General features: G+C 40.4%; 1 protein-coding gene across 13 annotated transcripts in view; it reads right to left on the bottom strand.

Annotated features, from left to right (window-relative positions):
• Positions 1 to 21,147, bottom strand: part of SCHIP1 (schwannomin interacting protein 1) — a 992,315-nt gene that overhangs the window by 54,873 nt on the left and 916,295 nt on the right. For 3 of the 13 annotated variants that reach the window (XM_081570698.1, XM_081570697.1, XM_081570696.1), the window contains exon 1: positions 7,301 to 7,545. The exons of the other annotated variants lie outside the window; for them this stretch is intronic. Coding sequence is in view for 2 of the 3 variants with exons in the window: in XM_081570697.1 (XP_081426823.1) it covers positions 7,301 to 7,330 (30 nt within the window). In the remaining variant the exon portion in view is untranslated. Of the gene's footprint in view, positions 1 to 7,300; positions 7,546 to 21,147 lie in introns of those variants that run through there. 13 annotated transcript variants of the gene reach the window in all.

Below are 21,147 nucleotides of genomic sequence, written 5' to 3'. Positions count from 1 at the left end.
CTTCAGAGGGGGACCATTGTTAATGCCCTCATTATGTTTTTCTGTGCTCTTAGCATTCTTTCCCCCTTAATGGCTCTCCTACGCTGATTGTCACTAGGCCTTTGGATGACTGTTTTCTTCTGAATTCGAGCAATTTTGTCAAAGTACTTTCTATTTCAGAAAGCTTGGTAATTTCTGATGCTTCCACATCGTGCTCAGGGTAATACTAAGTACACCAAGATTTCACATTTTCCATTGGTACGGACAATATAAATAAATAATAGAATACGATGCTATTAACCTTGAGCTTCTGCATGTGACATCTTAGTTACCTAAGACTGTGTGTGTGTGGGTGTGTGCGTGTGTGTGCACGCACGTGTGTTTGTGTGTGTGTGTGAAGGTGAGGTCTCTGCTCTCCATGCAGGCACTGATATGTATCACAGCAATGTGCCCATTTCCTTCCAATCCCCCACCACCACTCTCTTTTCAAGAGAAAATACTAGAGTTTTTGGCTTAAAATATGCATTGCAGATTTATTTCTTAAAATCACTTGATGTCTAAATCATGATGTTTGAGGCTCCCAGTGCTACTTTAAATAGGAATGATGTGCTTGTACTAAATTTCTATTTCAGATCAGGCCCATACTGAAACCCTGTTAAAATGATTTTTTTCCCTCCCATCTGGGCACTTATCACTGTGCTCCTTTTGTAGTAAAACATATATATTATATTTTCAGATATACAGCCTAAAAACAAGTGCAGATGAGTTGGTATCCAGAACTATTTTCTTAATTTTTAAGGTGATAGACATGTTATTCCCTCCTCAGACAAACACACTGTATCTCAACAAGGCAAAATACAACTGTACCCCCAACCAGGCAAAACAATGAAGACAAAGTATTCTTCAACACTTCAGGGAAAAAATTCTCCAATCAAATAAATATCTATAGAACAAGACTAAAAATAACTTCGTTGAACTTCTATTTTACTCATTTATTTTTCATTGAACTTATATTTAAAAAGCCTGTATCAAATAGTGCACTACATGCTTTGAAATTCCCCTTTCTATTAGGTCAGTATGTTTTTTTTCCCTGCTATGGATGAAACCAGGCTTAAATTGAGTGGAATCTTAAATGAAGTCAAATTTAATACCTTGTTTTCTCATTCAGAGGAAGAGGGGACTGGAAAATGAGCCCTCTCTTGGCCTGGTGTCAACGGGGACAGACTATATTTCCTTTCTTTTGTTAGCCATTAAATAACCCACTACAGAGACTTCCTTGGCAGTCCCATGGTTAAGACTCTATGCTTCCAATGCAGGGGCTGAGGTTTCCATCCTTGGTCAAGGAATTAAGATCCCAAATGCCATGCACAGAGGCAAAAAAAACAAAACAAAACAAAACCCACTAGAATCTGGGCATGAAGGTCTGTTTACTACTTTCTCCCAGCAAGAGCTTTTTAAGATATCTTGATGTACTACTTAATTTGATACACTCCCTGGTTTTATCATTTGAAACCAATATAGGACACCTTTCATCCTAGGTGATGAGTACAATACTTCAACTGGGCTGAAACATTTTGCCCAAGGAATATTTGGTGTTTCAGGAGGCGGTAAAATTATCCCTCTATATGGCAAGAAGATTTATGAAAACTTTGCAAAATGCAGTATATTAAGAAAGGTGTCTTGAGGATGACTACTAGCTTCCACTGACCACGGGTGTTTTGAAGAAGTGCTGGGGGACAGACCATGAGGTTCACCTTGGGGAACCTCTCTTGGTGAAGGACAAGTAGGTGTGGTGGTATATTCTTAATGATTGTCTCTGGGAAGGGTGGGATGTGTGTCTCTTTCATTTTGTTCCTTGCACAATGTCCCTCATCTCAGCACCTGGAATGGCAACTGGGCAAGAGGCTCATACGCCACATACAAGGAGTAGAAATTTTCATACTTCCCATATTTTCTTGAGGATAAATTTCCAACTCCTTTGCATGGCATTCAAGGCCTAACCATGGGACCTTCCCTGGTGGTCCAATGGCTAAGATTCTGATCTCCCAAAGCAGGGGGATCACTTTCACCCACTCCCAGTTGCAATGCAAAGATCTGAGCTCCTCTCTGGTATTATGATGCAAAATCCTCATCCTGAGGACTCAGAAAGGACCAACTGCAGAAAATCCAATCAGTCCAACACACATTTATGGAACACACACTCTGGGTATAGGGCAGGAAATGAAAATCAGGCGTTTGTCCTCAAGGAGCCTGTTGTCTAATCGGCTTATATGTCACTAGCTGTAAATGGGTTCTTATAGAGATAAAAACAAAATGCACTGAGGAGGAGAAAGTTTCCTGATGGAGGTGACACGAGCCTCAGAGTGCATCAGCTTGCAACAGGCACAAGCAGGTGTGTGGGTGGCAGAGATTCCAGGCTGAGGCAGCACAGCAAAGAAAAAGGGTTGACAGCTGTGTGGGGGCAGGAGGACAAGGTGAGGAGGGAGGGGTGTTTCTGTCCAGGGTTCAGATCATGGCCTTTTTTTAAAAAAAAAAAATAAATCTATTTTTTAGCATTTATTTCTTTATTTGGCTGTGCTAGGTCGTAGTTATGACACACTGGACCTTCAATTTTCGTCGTGGCATGCAAGATCTTTAGTTTCAGCATGTGAATTCTTAGTTTTGACATGTGGGATCTAGTCCCCAGGGATCAAACCCAGGCCCCCTGCATTGGGAACATGGAGTCTTAGCCACTGGATCACCAGGGAAGTCCCCATGGTTAGGCCTTAAATGCCATGCAAAAGGCTTGGAAGTTTATCCTAAAGAAAATGGGGAAGTATGAAAATTTCCACTCTTCTTCTTCAAGATCAGGTGTGCATTTGAAGAAGAGTCTCTTTATGCTCCCAAAGGAGGAAAAAGGTGAGAGTCATTCACATACCATTTTACTTTTTTTCTCTTTCATTTCTACTGCAGCTGAGAACATGAGGGTGTGGTTTATATCTGGAGTGGTCATAAAGGAATTTAAGCAAAGGAAAGAAAGGGATAAAAGCGTGTCACTGGTTTTATATACACATTAATCCCCAAAACTGACTGCAGGGAAAGAGGAGAAAATCTTTGGGAGTTTTTAAGCAAAATGGACCTTTTGACCTAAGCTTGTGCTTTCAAGTTAACAGTATTTTGACGCTTTCTATCAGAGATCGTGTAGAGGAATCTGGTCTCTTGAAGGCTGCCAGGCCTGAAGCTGTGGGCAAGGCTCTTTCCTGAAGAGATTGGCTTCCTCCCAAGACTGGAAAATGGAGGTTGATAGCTCTATCTTTTCACACGCCTACAACTGAAAATGACAAGGCATGCCTCAGTAACCTCTGTGTTAATGTAAATCCTGCAAGGGAGAAAAGTACACAAAGATGACGACAACGTAAGAAACTTAAAAATAAAACGACCATGAAAAATTCTGCCTGAGAATTTCTCTCTGAACATCCCTCTCACTCCCCGATGAAGTTGTTCATAGCATGGCACATCCATCCACCTCCAAGAGGGGGTTCAAGTTCTAGGAAGCAGTGAAACTCTCTTTTTCAAAACAATCATCTATTTGGAAAAGCAATACCTGAGGATCAGTTATACTCTCTATACTAGCAATAAATAATTGGGAAGTGAAGCAATGCTTCACTTGGGCTGCTTTATAATCTTCACTGAGCCCTTTATGTAAACATTGGGAGAAAGTGGCTCTTAATTCATGGTAACTAAGTTGTTGATGCAGAAAGGTGGCCTCTGGCAGGGACCTGCCAACTCTCATGCCAGGAAGTTAACAAGAAAAAATACCATTTCACAGATGAGAAAAGTTACAAAAAGTAAAGGGATAATCTGATACTAAGACACTGAAATCAGGGCATGTTAATGGCAGGGAGTTGGAATAGGAATAGGATTGAAAATCATCCCAATGGCCATCAAAGTATAAGAAACCGCAATGCTATAGAGTGTTTACAGTGCCTTTTTTCTTACTCAACTTTACATACAATAGTCACATCCATCTGTATTATATGAGAGCTTGTTCTTCGCACTGAGAGAGCAGATGGACACAAACCTAAAAATCCTTGTCCTCATGGAGCTTCTGTGGAGTAAAGAAGACAGAAAATAGACAAAAATGTAGTCTGATGGGCTTCCCAGGTGGCACAGTGGTAAAGAATCTACCTGCCAATGCAGGAGATGTAGATTCAATCCTTGGGTCGGAAAGATCCCATGGAGGAGGAAATGGGAACCCATTCCAGTATTCTCACCTGGAGAATCTCATGGACAGAGGAGCCTGGTGGGTTATAGTCCATAGGGTTGCAAAGAGTCAGACATGACTGAGCGACTCAACACAGCACAGCACACGTAGTCTGATGGATGGTGATGAACGCCAAATATAAAAATAAAGTGTAATAGAAAGATTGGGATAGAGTTAGGGAATTGGAAGTTGACACAGAATGTCCAGAGGAGGCCTTTACAAGAAGGTGACGTGTGAGGAAAGATCTGAAGAAAGTGAGAGAGAGTAAGCTGTGGGGGTCACCAACAGGATCAATACCTGATGCCTGGGTGAATCCGAATTTCGGGTAGAACTGAAAAATTTTTTAGTATAAACGTGCCCCAGACAGGGAAGATTGCTTGCTAAACCTGCAACTAACTGGGCTCCCTGGAGGGGAAGCACATACCAGACAGGAGGGACAGCAGGTGCAGGAAGCATGAGAAGAGCGGAGAGGGGTGGGAGAGGAGTCTGAGAGGAATCAGGGGTGAGGTGATGTAGGACCCTGGGGGCTCCTGGTGGGACGTGGGCTTTTATGCTGAGGAGGAGAATTATGAGATGGGTGGCAGGCTCTGATTTAGGTCTTAAAAGAGCATTTGGATTCTGCGTTGAACACAGACCACAGAACAGGGGAAAGGGTAGGAGTAGTCAGGAGACTGTTATTGCTCAGAAGATGAAGATGATGATGACAAAGGTAATAATAACACACACCCAGACGTGTGCACCAAAATATCCAAATTAGTCTGAGGGGAATGGCCTTCGAAGCCCCATTCATGGTCTCTCCATTAAGAGACCGTGGTATACGGGACTTCCTGACAGTCCAGTGGTTAAGACTCTGTGCTTCCACTGAAGGGGGTGTGGGTTCCATCCCTGGTCAGGAAATGACCATATGCCAAAAAAAAAAGAAAAGGGAGGGGACATATGTATACCTATGGCTGCTTCATGTTGATATTTGGCAGAAAACAACAAAGTTCTGTAAAGCAATTATCCTTCAATTTAAAAAAACAAATAAATAAAATCAGATTAAAAAAAAAAGAAACCGTGGTATACATTACGGATGAAAGGAATCAGTCCTACAAATAAATTCCTTGTACTCACTAAGATGCTAATCGAGGGACTTTGTTTAAGCACTCTATTATCATCCTTAAGAATAGATAAATAAATAAGCAAGCCTTCATCAGAAAAGGGGACATTTCTAAAAAACATCATTGTTGATATTACCAGTGACCATGATAACATCAAGAACTTAGAGAAACTGTCCTTTCAGAATCTGTGGTGTCAGGTGGGTTCTAAAACTAAGGTTTCCAAGTAGGATTGAGACATGGTTTCAAGGCTAATGTTTCTTTATTTGCTGAGTTATGAACTGAGGGAGAACATTTCAAAAGGACAGACACATGAAGTTCTATAAAACCCCATGGAGATGTAGAATCTACTGCCTATTATCACCTGCCTAATGGACATAATTTGATTGTAAAAATAAGCAATAAATACTTCAAAAACTATTGAACATACAATCAGTGTTATATGTTGTAGTTCATATAAAAGAAAATCAATTTGTTTTCCTCTGGAAGCAGAAGGCTAAAAAACCCCTCCCCTCCTGATGGCACTGCTGATATGTGACCAATCTGTGACTTGTAAAACCAGTGACTCCATGTTCAACCAAATGAAAAGATACAGGGAATAATCCTGTAGCATCTTGCCTTCAAAAAATTACATTACATAGCTTCTCTAAAAAGCGAGCAGAAAAATGATTTTAATTATTGTAGTAATTTAATCACCTGGAGCCATGCCATAAGTAGGTTAGGCTCTCCATAAAAGTCGACACTCTCCACTCCCCCACTGTATTCTGTGTAATAAGTTTTGTTGTTTTCTCAGCATCATGACCCTTTTCTCATGCATGGTAAGAACTCCTATGAAGCATAAATCTTGTCATCTAGGATCTATGGACCTAAATGGACTATAAAATGAAAATACTATGAGACAAGCCCACAATTACAAAATTCCAATTATTAAGCAGAGAAAAAAGTGCATAAATATATTTTCTAGGCATACATTACTTAGCTGAGAAACGACTGCTTTGAGTGTTGTGAGATGTACTATTCTGCCTGCATACATTCACTACTGTGAAATCTGACCTTCTGAGAAACACCTGCTGGTCTCAGGTATCTTACCTCACACAAGGAAGAGGCATTGTTAAATTAGAGAAATGGTCCCTTGGAGCTTCTAAACTCGGTCAGTTGAGTCATACCCTGATATTAACTATCCAGGGCTTGGACTAGCCGTGCTTGCTGCTGCAGAGACACTTCTCTGAGAACCTCCTCGTTGTCTGTTTACAAGGAGGATATTTTCAGTGTTGCTTCCACAGTTCTAGTCACACTCTAGAACTGATTTTTTGAGATCCTCTAAGTGTTGGCTTCAAAACTCCAGACAGAAAATTAGGGACAGAGATGAGGACGTGTTACTAAAAATTTTCTATTTGGAGTTTTTTATGCATGTTGATACCCTATTTCTTATTTACTAGTCATTTAAAACAACTTACTAGTAAAAATAAGTTTGGGGAGATAAGTGCAACTTTAAATGTCAAGTGCATACCGGATGGTGTTTGAAAATTTCTCAGATCATCAATTATTACTTCCGATTTACATAATTTCCTTCAAGACAATCCTAAAAACTGGATGTGAAGCAACTTGCCTCCTATGCAATGAGCAAAAATATTTTTCCCTTTTATCTATGTGAAATTCCAACCAGATTTTTCTTCTCCAAAGCCCCTTAAATTCAAAGTTCAACACAATTTCTCTTATTTTACAAAGACATACAAAATGTGCACAACACAGATCACCTCAGCGTATTTCACATATGCTTTAAAGGCCAAGAAGCGGAGTTTTCTGCCCCATTACTCCCCAGAAAATCTAATTACAATTCAGATACTGTATGTGATGGAGGCCAGGAGTGTAGGATGGCAAAATCCCGTGAAAACCCGGAAAGAGGCAACCTGCTGCTCTGGACGAGGAAGGCCTCCTCTCCCAAAGGATGCCGGCCTCACGATCAGGCTTTAAATCTTACCTGATACGAACAGTTCTCCTGATGTACCATCTCAGTGCATCCTAGGGAGCACACCCCAAAGCAGGACTGCTCAGCGAGGCTGCGGAGGCAAAGCGCGGAGCATCCACTGGCGGAGAGAACGCCCTGGGAAGGCAGGGGCTCCCCGCAGATTAAAATGGATGCTGTTTCGCTGATCAACCTGCGCAGCGGCACTGCCTGCGCTGGGAAGCGCGCAGCGAGCCGAGCTGCTCTCCTCGGAAACCAGCAGTAAGGCTTACAAACATGGAGCTAGGACGGGGCTGGGGGAGGGGGCGCGCTCATCACGGGCACAATCAGCCAATTATATTATCGGCACAAAGAAAAGGATCAGTCTGGGGCTGGTGTGACCTTCTGGTGCTTTATGAAGGCAGTTAACTGATGTGGAAACATTCTAGTCCTCATTAAAGGGAAAAAGGCCAGCGAGGGAGAGGCAGAGAGGCAGACACAAATCAATGTTGCAGTTGAACATTTCTAACCTCCGGCATCATCCTTCCTGCCCACTGATGCCGCTTGCCTGGTGCTTATGAAACGAGAGCCCTGAAGGATCATTTCAGAACTTTGCACAGGCGAAAGGGAAAACAGTCCATTCTGAATTTTGACACCGAAGGGGTGTTCTCTGTGTTGAGTGTTTGAAGTGTTTGTCAACTTTATAGCTAAAATGAGGGCCTTCATTCTTTTTAAAAATATTATTTTGGAATTCTTTTGATTTTCCACTTATTTTTGGTTCTTATCTGCTTTTTAAGTCAAACAGAAGAAGATGAAATAATTATTCCCATAACTTCTTAGGGAGAGGGCTTATTAAAGTATTAGAGTCAGTATAATTCATTTCATGAAAATAAAACCAAAGTGCAAGTTTTTTTTTAAAGTAAGGCCATATATATATATAATATATGTATATTATATATATATTATATATATATATAAAACTCAGTGCTATGACTTGAATATATAGACACCCTCAATACAGCAATATGATCCTAGAAATAGACCATTCCATGTAAGTGACCATAATAGAAAGGATTCTGGACTTCCATATAGTAATCAAAGGACACACAAGTTGGACCATCCATGTCTCTGGTAAAAAGAGGAGCCAGTTTTGGACTTCTTCGGGGCCATTGTAGGATTTTAGTTTACAAGGAGGAACAACTAGGCCTATAAATTCTTGAAGCTAATTTAATGATAGAAAATTTAAAAAATAAACACAATAAAATTTCCCTATCTATATTTCTCAGTTGCCATAGGCAACTCATTCTGTTGTTTCTTAATAAAAATAAATGGTTCTCAAAATGATGCTCAAACAAATGGAACTCAGTAAAATCTTGACTGAATTTAAACCAAGTTTAAAAACATTCTTAAGCTATTTTGCTATATCTATATCTATCTTCTTCAATACTCTTACTAATAACTGCAAAGTCTTCGTTATACTATTAATAAGAAAAACAAGTACTGTTGCCCGATGAGTGGGATCAACACATTTGACAAGTTTTCATATCAAACTCGATCTTAGGGAGTGCTGAGAGTTTGTGTTAAGGATATTTGGCGAAATATTTTTAATCTTACAACTTAACATCTCTGTTGCTTGGAAAGAGAAAAACCTATCTTTCTGTATGTTCTTAATTTTCGTGACTTGAGATTCTGACAGGAGAGAAGTTGGCTGAGTTCAATTCCAGAGACACATTCCCAAGCCTGGCTTCAGGTTCCTGGTTAAGACAGTGGAAAGGCGACAGCAAGGACCCAGCTGGTGATATCACAGGCTGCCATTTCCGTACAGGCTCGTTGGGTTCCAAGGAAAAAGCACTCTGGACACGCACCCTGTCAAACTCGAGGGCCTGGAATCTAGGAGATAGCTAGGCCACTAACATGTACAAGACTTCTTAGGCCAGCTCGTTGGCAGGTGGTCCAATGAGAGCTTGATGAACGAAGCAGACAGCTGAGCTAGATGATGAGTCTTCTTAAACAGAAAAGAGGACAGAAAGTCTTCAGCAAAAGTAAACAACAGGCAACATATCCCCATCCTAAATTTCATTCCTCCCTCTTGAGCAATCCGTACAGGACAGATACAGAGACAGAGGCTGCTTTGTGGAGTGCCTTGCTATACAACCGCATAGATGAAGGCTCTGGAATCTGAAGTATGTGCAAGGAAAAGTAAGCTGAAGCAAAATTTCCTTTGCAAGGTAGCAAATAAGATGAAATGGAAATCTTATGCCTGATATAGGAGGCACAGTCGCAACTTTCCAAAACAGAACAGCTTTACTCCAAAGGCTGCTAAAACTTTACTCAAGTTACTACTTTGACAATCCAGGACCCTAAGACTCAGGAACATGCTTTCAAGTTATACAAGGCCTAAAAGTTGCTTTCTGGACTCTGTTCTCTTCTGAAAACTGAAAGCTCTGGGATGTATTACATAAACTTCTAAAGACACTTATCATGTGTTGTTTTTTTTTTTTAAAAAAAAAGCCTAAACATGATCCCACTCTTCACAGTTGCTGTTCCATAAATAGTGGAAGTGACTCAGAGGTGGCTACAAGGAGAACAGATTTCTGACAATTGTCTCCCAAATCCTGTCAAAAAGCCCTCTCAAGTGGTATAAACAAGATTAAAAAAAAAAAAGGAATATATCAAGCAAGCTTCCTTCTATAGTCATTCATTGGAAAGGACTTTGTGTTACAATTTAAATTATGATTTGCTAGTACAAAAAACTTTAAATAGAAATCAGCTGTTCCAAGAATACATAAGCTAGAATAACTTACCAAGATACAGTAACATTTATTATTTTTGGACTAAAAAATATTGATGAACTGCTTAATATACATATTAATATACATATACATGTACCTAGAGATGCTTTTTGTTTTCTTCTCAGGTCTTCACAACTTTCCTTCCCATAGAAAGTATTGGGTTTCAGATTTAGATGGGGACTTAAAAGATAAACTGTTATTTTCCAGATATGGACACTGAGGCCTAAGAGAATGGTGACGTGCCCAAGAACATAAATCTTCCAGCAACAGCAGTAAGAAGAAAAAAACCCCTCCAGAGTTTCTCGTGAGTGAGTTCATATAAAAAATGCTAAATGAGGGCCACAGGACTTGAAGAAATAAACTCCTTTTGATGAACTAATGTAGGCTGGCCTTGAAATCAAAATCTATTGTAAGGTAAGAGAGAGAAAGCAGAATGGTTTGACCTAAAACTGAATTCACGGTATGTTTTAAAAGAAGAAAAATTAGACTATTGTCTCTTTAAGCCATTTTTCCTATTTCTTCCACCAAGCAAACTATTATATCTTTAAATCCTGAAAAGTACTTTTTCATTTGTGGTAATTAATAGCAATAGAATGAAGATGACCGGCAGACACAGGAAAGATGGTCAGCATCACTAATCATCAGGGATATAAAAATCAAAACCATAATGAAATATCAGTTCACACCCATCAGAATGGCTGTTATCAAAAAGACAACAAATAACAAGTGTTGGAGAGGATGTGGAGAAAAGGGAACCCTTGTATACTATTGGAATGTAAATTGGAGCAGCCAGTATGGAAAAGAGTATGGAGAGTTCTCAAAAAAATTAAAAATAGAACTACCATGTGCTGTGCTGTGCTCAGTCACTCAGCCGTGTCCAACTCTCTGCAACCACATGGACTGTAGCCTGCCAGGCTCCTCTGTCTGTGGGGATTGTCCAGGCAAGCATACTGGAGTGGGTTGCCATGCCCTTCTCCAGGGGAACTTCCCAACCCAGGGATCGAATCTAGGTCTCCCGCATTGCAGGTGGATTCTTTACCATCTGAGCCACCTGGGAAGCCCATATGATCCAGCAATTCCACCTCTGGGTATTTTCCCCAAGAAAATAAAAACACTAATTCAAAAAGACATATACACGCTTATGTTCACTGTAGTGTTATTTACAATAGCCAAGATATGGAAGGAGCTTGTGTCCCTAGACAGATGAATGGATAAAGAAGCTGTGGCATATATAGATATAGATATAGATATAGATATATTACTCAGCCATAAAAAAGAAGGCAGTCTTGCCATTTGTGACAACATGGATAGATCTAGAGGGTATTATGTTCAGTGAAATAAGTCAGACAGACAAAGACAAATACTGCATGATTTTATTTATATGTGGAATCTAAAAAACAAAACAAATGAACAAACAGAACTAAAGAGAAACAGACTCATAGATACAGAGAATAAACAGGTGGTTGCCACGGAGAGGGGGTAGGGGTTGAAAGAAAAAAAATTAACTATATGAAGTAACGAATGCTAATTAGCTTGATTGTGGTGATCACTTCACAATGTATGTTAATAGGAAACCATCACATTGTACACCTTAAATATATACAAATTTTGTCAATTATACCTCAAGAAAGCTGAAAAAAAGATTAAAATAAATTTTTGCAATGGGAACAGAATGACGGGGTGTTTTGGATAGTAAATATAGTGGTAAAAAGTCACATCTGCAGGTCATCTGAGCATACAGTTTCAAGAGTGAACTACTGGGGTCAGGGACTGCCTTGGGCAAGGTATAAGGGAACTTTCTGGCACAAGCTGAATGACTTGAAAGGGCTTGGCTTACAGAGGAGTATATGTTGTCAAAACCCATTGAATAAAACATTTAAGATTTGTGCATTTCACTGTATGTCAAATGTACCTCAAAAGAATAAAAATGATCTGGTTAATGATAATGCAGCTGAAGTATTTAGGGGGCAGTTTAGTGATACCTTCCTTTGAAATGCATCAAATAAATGAGATGAATGAATGGAAAGATAACTGGAAAGCTGTGACAAAGAAAGTTTAGTAAAACAGTAATGGTAGAATCTGGATGGTGCATAAATGGATAGTCACCTAAAAAACTTTTCAGTTTGAAAAGCTTTGTAATGAAATATTATAGAAAAAATGAAGGTATTGGCGGGTGGGGAAGATGAACAAGAAAGTCATTGTCTTAAGCAATAACTTTTAAGCTTTTCTTTAGGAACTTGCAGAAAGCAGGTAGACATTGTATTGGATTGGCAAAAAAAAAAAAATTATTCAAGTTTTTCTGTAAGATGACACAGAAAACCTGAATGAACTTTTTGGCCAACCCAACATATAGTGTTATGTTGTGCCTTTTCACCAGGTAAGGGAAGAAAAGGAATTGTAAGGAAAACTGACCCTGTCCGCATCAAGGGGAATTGGGTCCTTGGATGACTTGCCCAAAGAAGATCACAGCCGGCATCACTAATGACAATAAACCTTAGAAAATGGCTTTACAGTTTACAGAGTACTTTCCTGAACATCTTCTTTGACTCTTACAACCTTGTAGCTGAAATAAAATCCTGTTATGTGCCATGTGAGACAGTGTTTCTGCCCCCCAGGGAGTTTGGTAAGGGAAACAAGGCAGTATACAAATGACTATATATAGTGTTGAATGAGTAAAGTGCTACCAAGGAGATTTTGTTGTTTGCTCACTAGGAATTCAGAAAAGCAAGAAAACGCTTAGCTAGGTTAGCTGGGAGACTGCAATAATCGTGTTCATTTGGTTCTACTTCTTGAGTCTATTTTTTCTATTTCTAGATTAATGTAACTTTCCTTAGAACTTAGATCATGGTCAATTAATTCAGTACTGTTATCCCCAACATTTGAAATAATACTTGGCCTATAATAGGCTCTCAATATTTTCAAGTGAACAGATGAATGATTATGACTTTCAGAAAGTTACTCATTGCTCTTAGCCTCAGTTTTCTCATCTATAAACTAAGGATGTTAATTTCTGGTTTATTGGGTTGATGACATGATAAAATTAGAATAACATGTAAAACAGCTCTAAGGGGCCCTAGAAAGGAACAGAAAATAGATATCCACTCCACCCTACCCCCGAATTAAAAGCAACAACAACAGTCCAAGGAATAAAAAGAGGCTGGAAGGATGGAGGCGATAGTGGGAATGGAAAGTTGAAGACAGAGGGATGCATTCCATGAGCCTGTGAAAAATACATTGACGGCCCCTAGCCAGTGATCCGACCTGGAAGAGTGAACAGTCCTGAGGTTCTGAGACCACTGCTGGAGTAAACTTGGTGCTGTGAAACCAAACAGAGAAGTTAGGAGGAGGAACTGATTCTGAGAGGTTGGGTTGCAGTAGTGGTCTTTTATTTTCCACCATAAAGTTTTGAGTTGAAGGTGCAGGAGGCAATGGGGGCTCAAAAGACAAGTCAGGCCAACAGATAGAATGTGGGAGGTCTTCTGCAGGGACAGGATAGTTGCAGAAATGGATTAGATGAAGGGAGAGATTGAAGAGAAAGGACTAATAAGAAACAGAGACATTGCTATGTTGGGCACATCAGTCCCCACAGAGCTGGGGTGGGGAGTGAGGATTAGACTTGTTTATCAGCTGACCTTGAGACAAGGAGTTTACTGTGGGTCATCCAGGGCCCAGTGTTATCATGAGGGTCCTTATAAGGCAAAAAGAGGGGACAACAGAGGAAGAACCAGAGAGGTGGCAGTGTGAGGAAGACTCTGCCCAATGTTGTTGGCTGTGAAGACAGAGGAAGTGGATTTCCCCCTAGAGCCTCCAGGAGATGATAGCCCTGCTGACACCTTGATTTTAGTCCAGTGAGATTTCCTAGGGACTTCTGACCTTCAGAATTGTAAGATGATAAATGTATGTTTATCTATTACAATAAATAAATGTATGACAAACCTAGACAGAGTATTAAAAAGCAGAGACATCACTTTGCCAACAAAGGTCTGTATAGTCAAAGGTGTGGTCTTTCCAGTAGTCATATATGGATGTGAGTGCTGGACTGTAAAGAAGGCTGAGTGCTGAAGAAATGATGCTTTTGAATTGTATTGCTGGAGAAGACTCTTAAGAGTCCCTTGGACTGTAAGGAGATCCAACCAGTCAATCCTAAGGAAATCAGTCCTGAATATTCATTGGAAGGACTGATGCTGAAGCTGAAACTCCAATACTTTGGCCACCTGATGCGAAGAACTGACTCATTGGAAAAGATCCTGATGCTGGGAAAGATTGAAAGCTGGAGGAGAAGGGGACGACAGAGGATGAGATGGTTGGATGGCATCACCGACTCAATGGACATGAGTTTGAGCCATCTCCAGGAGATACTGAAGGACAGGGAAGCCTGGCCTTCTGCAGTCCATTAGGTAGAGAAGAGTTGGACATAGCTTATCAACTGAAGAACAACAAATGCATGTTGACTTAAGTCACTAAGTTTGGAGCAATAGAAAATGAACACAATCCCCTAGGGTGAAAGCCAGCATTTAGAGGGCAAGAGGAGAGAAAAGGGGTGGGGTGATAAGGTGAGAAGAAGAGGAAAACCAACACAGTGAGGGATCAAAGGGAGAGAGCTCCATGCCTTCAAATACTGCAGGGAAGCACAACCATAAGTCATTAGATTTGACAACTGGGAGGTCATCAGTTTCCCTCGAGAATAATTTCAATACTATTGTGTTAGGGGTAGAAACCAAGTTACAAGCCATTAAGAAGTTGAAGGACTGAGTAGAGAGCAGTTTGTAAAGAAGGTTTAAATTAGAGCATGAGGTTGATAGCTTGAGGATATAATGGAATCAGAGAGGTGGTTGTTGTGGTTGATCTGTAAGATAGAGAAGATCCAAATATCTATGCGGGCATCAGGGAAGGAGCCAGGAAGAAGGGAGAAACTATGATAGGTGGGAAATAACTGGAAAGACCAGATCCTGGATGAGTTAGATCAGGAGCACATAACAGGGCTTCATTTAGCCTTGAAACTGAAGATAGGGGGAGTGGAATTACAAAGAAATGTTGAGTAAAGAGGAGACTGTAGTGGAGATGGGGAAAGATGAAAGAGCACAGACGGGCATCTTGATTGGGTCCTTCAGGAAAAGACCTGGGGAGGGGGAGGCTGGCTAGAATGGAATCAGAGAAGGAGGATCAGTCTGGGAAAAGCTCTTACAAGGTATCTTGTAGAAGGTGTTGCTGTATTACTTGAGCATATTCGAGAAATGCTGACTAATGCTATATAAGAACAAGAAAAACAAGTGGGATAGATGAAACCTATAAGATGTGTTAAGTACAGACGATGAAGTATGTAAAGGGTTGTCAGACATAGATGAAATGTGCAGGATTTAGACAATGAGACAGAATTCATGAGATGTGATGTATTAAAGACTAAGTTAGTAACCTGGATGCGTTAGACTTAGATCAAACTGATCACAGAAAGTGATGGAAAGACTAGAGAAGCACCTAATATTCATGACATGCTAAACAGCCCCGAGGCCCTCAATATCCATTAGATTTTACACTGCCCACTGGTGACACACATTCTGTCCCTATTTATCCTCTGCCCAAGAAATACAATTCCACAGCTGCTAATCAGGTGAGGGAGCAAGTTGCAGAGGGAGCCTGAGGGACTTGCCCCTGTGTCTCTGATCAAGCAGGCTGCGTCTCGTTGGCAGACACTTTCTGTCTACCTGGGCCTCCTCTCTGAAACCTCAACCCTGGCTTGGGACTGTGTCATCATCAGGGAAGGTGGTTGTGGCAAAAACGTTGGATACACAAATATCGCATACTCCTAGACTCAGGTAGAGCAGTCCTTCACATTCCTGTACCATATCCTAAGTAGGATTCTGGGACCAATTCCAATTGGTGCAAGGGAGGGGGTTTCCCCACACCGTGTCATTCTTGGATACCAACTGAGTATCCTACAAGTCAACTCAGTTCTGACACTCTCTACCTGGAGACAGCATCAGAGCCCACAGGTTAGAGGCTCGATCCACATGACTGTCCCCCCTCCCCATTTCAAATGCCAATTGCAAGTGCAAGGTTATTACTTGCACTTTTGACCAGCGGGCTCGAGATGGGAGGTTCAAGCAAACCCCTCCTTGGGCTCAATTAATTTGCTAGAGCAGCTCACAGAATTCTGAGAAACATTTTGTGTTACTAGATTCCTGGTTTATTATAAAAGGATATAACTCAGGAGCAGGTGGTGCTAGTGGTAAAGAACTCACCTCCCAATGCAGGAGACGTAAGAGACCTGGGTTTGATCCCTGGGTTGGGAAGATCCCCTGGAGGAGGGCATGGCAACCCACTCCAGTATTTTTGCCTGGAGAATCCCATGGACAGAGGAGCCTGGCAGGCTACAATCATGGGGTCACAAAGGGTCGGACGTGACTCAATGACTGAGCACTCACGCATCGGAGCCACCAGATGGGAAAGATGGCACAGGGAAGGCATGGAGGAAGGGCTCAGCTTCCATGCCCCCTAACCCAGCACTCCACTCTCCTTAAACTCCCAAGTGTACATCAACCCGGAAGCTCTCCGAACCGTGTCCTTTTTGGATTTTTATGAAGGCTTAATTTCATAGGTGCAGCTGATTAAATCACAGGTCAGTGGTGATTGATTCCACCTCAAGTGCCTCTCTCAGGTCAGGAGGTGGGACTGAAAGTTCCCACCCTCTAATTCTGTGTTTGACCCTCCAGGCAACTGGTTCCCATCCTGTTCGAAAATCACCTCACTAACACAGACAGCAGGAGATGCCTTTATCACTCCCGTCACTTAGGAAATTCCAGGGGTTTTAGGAGCTCTGTGCCAGAAAGAGGGAAGAAGGCCTAATCACAATATCACAATATCACACTAAGTATGTCAGCTTATCCTATCTCTTTCCCTCGCATCTTGATATGCATTTTAAATTGATTTAATATGCTGTGATCTGAGCATTTTAACTTGGTCTGAGACTTCTTGGAGGAGTGCCTGGTAGTGGACTTGGAGGCTACTATTGCACCAAGGTCATTTCCCACAGAAAAGGATGCTTGGTATTTGTATTGTCCACAACTTCTTCCCACGTCCTCTGAGCCCCAAAAGTGGGAGAGAGAGAAGGGTAAAAATAGGTTGTAATTTTTTATCCTTATAAGAAAATTACCTGAGAGTCTTACAAATGTACATCAATTAATTTACTCAAAAGTTTTTACTATTCTGACAATGGTTCCACCTGTGTTTATTATTTCAGATATTAAAAAAATAGTTGCCTGAGTAAATTGTTAGTGTGAATCAACTGCGGTCACTTTTTCTTTAAGTATTCAAGTCTGCTTTTCAAAAGAAAACTCATACATAAAACAAACCAAAGTGTTTTCAATCAGAATAAAATTATTTTTCATTCAAATTGATACTATTTACTTATTAAATCCTTAACTGGGAACATGAGACTGTTTTTTTTATATACAAAAATTTGAAAATTGAATTTATAAAAGTCAGTGACAGTCTATTCCAACTGCATGCTTACACTGATTTCTTTATTTTGTTTGTGCCACACCAAGAGAATCCTGTTTCACACAGATAAGTGGTTGGAAATGGTAACAGTGCTTCATAATAGCTTATGCTGCAATCCCCAGATATTCTTCATTAAACATGTCCAGGAGTTTGAAAGCAACATCGTAAAAAATTTATTTCAGAACTGATTTACTAACAACATACAGCAACTGCTCACATTCCTTTTTATAAACAAGATAAGAAAAGACAGAGTACCCAGACTGACAATAGGTCATCAACCTGGAAACAGACCTCTTCATGTGATACACTGGGCATTCACTTGTAATTTGCACAATCCACCTATTAGGCTTGATGTGGGAATGTGCCAAAAAGATGTGCAGACCTAACTTGACACTGAACTCAGCTGGGCCTCTTAGACAGCCCAGCTCATTTTTCTTACCTGGACATGAATTTTCAGCAAGACCAGTATGGAGCTACCACCTTTGTGGTCAATGACACATTTACAAGTTCAATTTTGAGGACTGTAAAAGACTACTTACCCTGGCAGGGTAAATCAATATGCTGATGTCAGAAAAGTGGGTGGAGAGAAGTTCTTTGCAGAGATACGAGGGAATGAGGCCCTACAACGTGGGCTGAAATGTCGTTATACACTTTTTACCATGGCTTTACAGGACAACTCTTCTCCCAATGTCTCAGTTCAGTTCAGTTCAGTCGCTCAGTCATGTCCGACTCTTTGCAACCCCATGAATTGCAGCACTCCAGGCCTCTCTGTCCATCACCAACTCCCAGAGTCCACCCAAACCCATGTCCATCGAGTCGGTGATGCCATCCAACCATCTCATCCTCGGTCGTCCCCTTCTCCTCCTGCCCCCAATCCTACCCAGCATCAGGGTCTTTTCCAATGAGTCAACCCTTCGCATGAGGTGGCCAAAGTATTGGAATTTCAGCTTCAACATCAGTCCTTCCAATGAACACCCAGGATTGATCTCTTTTAGGATGGATTGATTGGATCTCCTTGCAGTCCAAGGGACTCTCAAGAGTCTTCTCCAACACCACAGTTCAAAAGCATCAATTCTTCAGCGCTCAGCTTTCTTCACCGTCCAACTCTCACATCCATACATGACCACTGGAAAAACCATAGCCTTGACTAGACGGACTTTTGTTGGCAAAGTAATGTCTCTGCTTTTAAACATGCTATCTAGGTTGGCCATAACCTTCCTTCCAAGGAGTAAGCGTCTTTTAATTTCATGGCTGCAATCACCATCAGCAGTGATTCTGGAGCCCAAAAAAATAAAGTCTGACACTGTTTCCACTGTTTCCCCATCTATTTCCCATGAAGTGATGGGACCAGATGCCATGATCTTAGTTTTCTGAACGTTGAGCTTTAAGCCAACTTTTTCACTCTCCTCTTTCACCTTCATAGAGCCTCACATTTTCATTTGTTCTCTATTCTGAATTACATTCACATCTCAGAACTCTTTCATTTCCACTTTGATTTTTTTAGGGGCTGAGCTGTTCAGCAATTCACAGAATAGGAGCAAACGAACCTCTAAAAATACCTCTTGCAGCCCTGGGGTTTCTGCAGACACAGTCTGAAACATGATGTATCAGTTGGTGCTATAGCCACTGCCTGCCTCTCTCTCTAGAATAATGAGATGGTTTATATTTCAATACAACCTACCAAAGCACTTGTTTATTGGACCCAGTCCTAGTCTTCTCCCTATAGTACTCTCTGGCCAACCCTGCCTGAAATTGACACACTGAGTAGGAGTCAGTTACTGAAGAAAGATAGTAACTGACTCCTAGATAAATGTGGGTGAAGTCTATATGATTTCATCCTAAATTGTGCCAACATTTAAGGACCATTTCTTTTAGTCTCCATTTAGTCTCTCACTTTGGAGTCAGAGAGAGCAGTGGCAGAAAAAGTGAAAAGTAGTATAAACCTGCCAAGGTTAACACAAGACCTTCCAAAGAAAAATAAGTTGGTTCATCAAGAGGAGCCAAGCCAGAACTCACACAAAGTATGTGTGTGTGTGTGTGTGTGTGAAAAGTAAGTTGATTCGTCAAGAGTGGTCAAGCCAGAACTCACACAAAGTATGTGTGTGTGTGGTTTGTATGGGTGTGTGTAGGGGAAGAAGGGAGCACACCTCCCCTTCAGCCCCTAATAGAGTTAACTTACCAATATAAGTGCGTTTAGCTAAAGCAACACGAGGTCCCTGACCACAAAAAGGGCTGTTCATTTTTCTCAGGTGGTGGTTGATTTAAAACCAGACTCAGAGTACACGGAAGGGAACTGACCCTCATCTTGAAGAAAGGTGACCTCTAGTGGACAAGTGTGTTTTGCAATCAGTTCAAACTGAACAGGATTAGAAAACAAACATAATGTTGAAATTATGCTCCATTGTCTTACTGAAATTTCAGTGATATTTTTCATACTAATTATAAACATAAATACGTAAGTCTTCATTAATAAAAGAACGTAAAAGTCACACTATTGCTAATATATCCAAAGTTACAATCTAGGCCATCTTTGATGGTTTCCAGAATGGATGGAGTCCATTGAACCAGGAGTCACAGGCCTGGTTTCTGGGCTTGACTGTGCCTCTGATTAGGTGTATTCTCTTGGGCAACTTCATATATAAGTGCCTCTATTTCCTAATCTATAAGACAGGTTTATTTACAAACTATCATCTCCTTGCACCCTCTTTCTTCCCTTCAGGCTATCAGGCTATTGTCTTCTAAAATTAAGTTTATTTTTTATGATGAGGCTTTCAAATCAGTCTCAACATCAGCAACAAAACAAAACAAAATTACTATCACATTATATATTAGCACTGGGTAGTTCCACAAAAACTATTTGCTTTCAACTTAAGATCTTTCCTAATATAAATGTTCTGAAAGGTAATGATTTTTAACTTTTCTTCTTACATTGACTGTGGGAAAAAGTATTTCAAAAGCTAAACACATTAGATCATGAGTTTATCATGAAATTTTAGTTTATTATGAAAGTCAGAGCTACTATTTTCAAAAAATTTGTTTCATAAAGTAAAAATAATAAAAAGAAGGAAAACATAATAATTTATGAGTATATATCTCTTCTGAAAACTACCTGCTCACCAGCTGACATATTTTCCTGCTTCATCACTGAACACAGGACAGAGCATAATAATTGAGGATTATACTCAACATAGTCTCTAAGGAACTATTTAATATTAAAATTCTTTAGTGCTCTTTAAATCTTTCCCCCCCTCCTCAATACAACAGTTGTGTAGAAAGGCTACTAGTTATAATGGGATTTAATATTTAAGAGCTTCCTCAGGTAGATTCTCCAACAAGTTTTCCCAGGGCCAGGCAAGCAGCAATATGGAATGGTTTTTATCATCTTTCTCATTCTCTCCCCTTAAGAGAGGTATTCAAATGATTTTAGTTGCCAAAAGGTAGGAGAGAAAATCCTGGTCTAAAAAAGTGTTTTGAAGGATAATAAAATGCTAGAATATCAATGAATTATTACATTAGCTTGCTTTATCTTAAATCTACGGAATTAATAAACTTTCTCATCTTATAGAAATAAATTTTTTCAGAATATAAATCTAC

Source organism: Giraffa tippelskirchi, chromosome 2, assembly GCF_054371585.1.
Source record: "Giraffa tippelskirchi isolate mGirTip1 chromosome 2, T2T-mGirTip1v1.2.pri, whole genome shotgun sequence".
In the NCBI taxonomy this organism is placed as follows: Eukaryota; Metazoa; Chordata; class Mammalia; order Artiodactyla; family Giraffidae; genus Giraffa; species Giraffa tippelskirchi.
The sequence above is the reverse complement of the archived record's forward strand: the minus strand, read 5'-3'. Positions and strand labels throughout refer to the sequence as shown.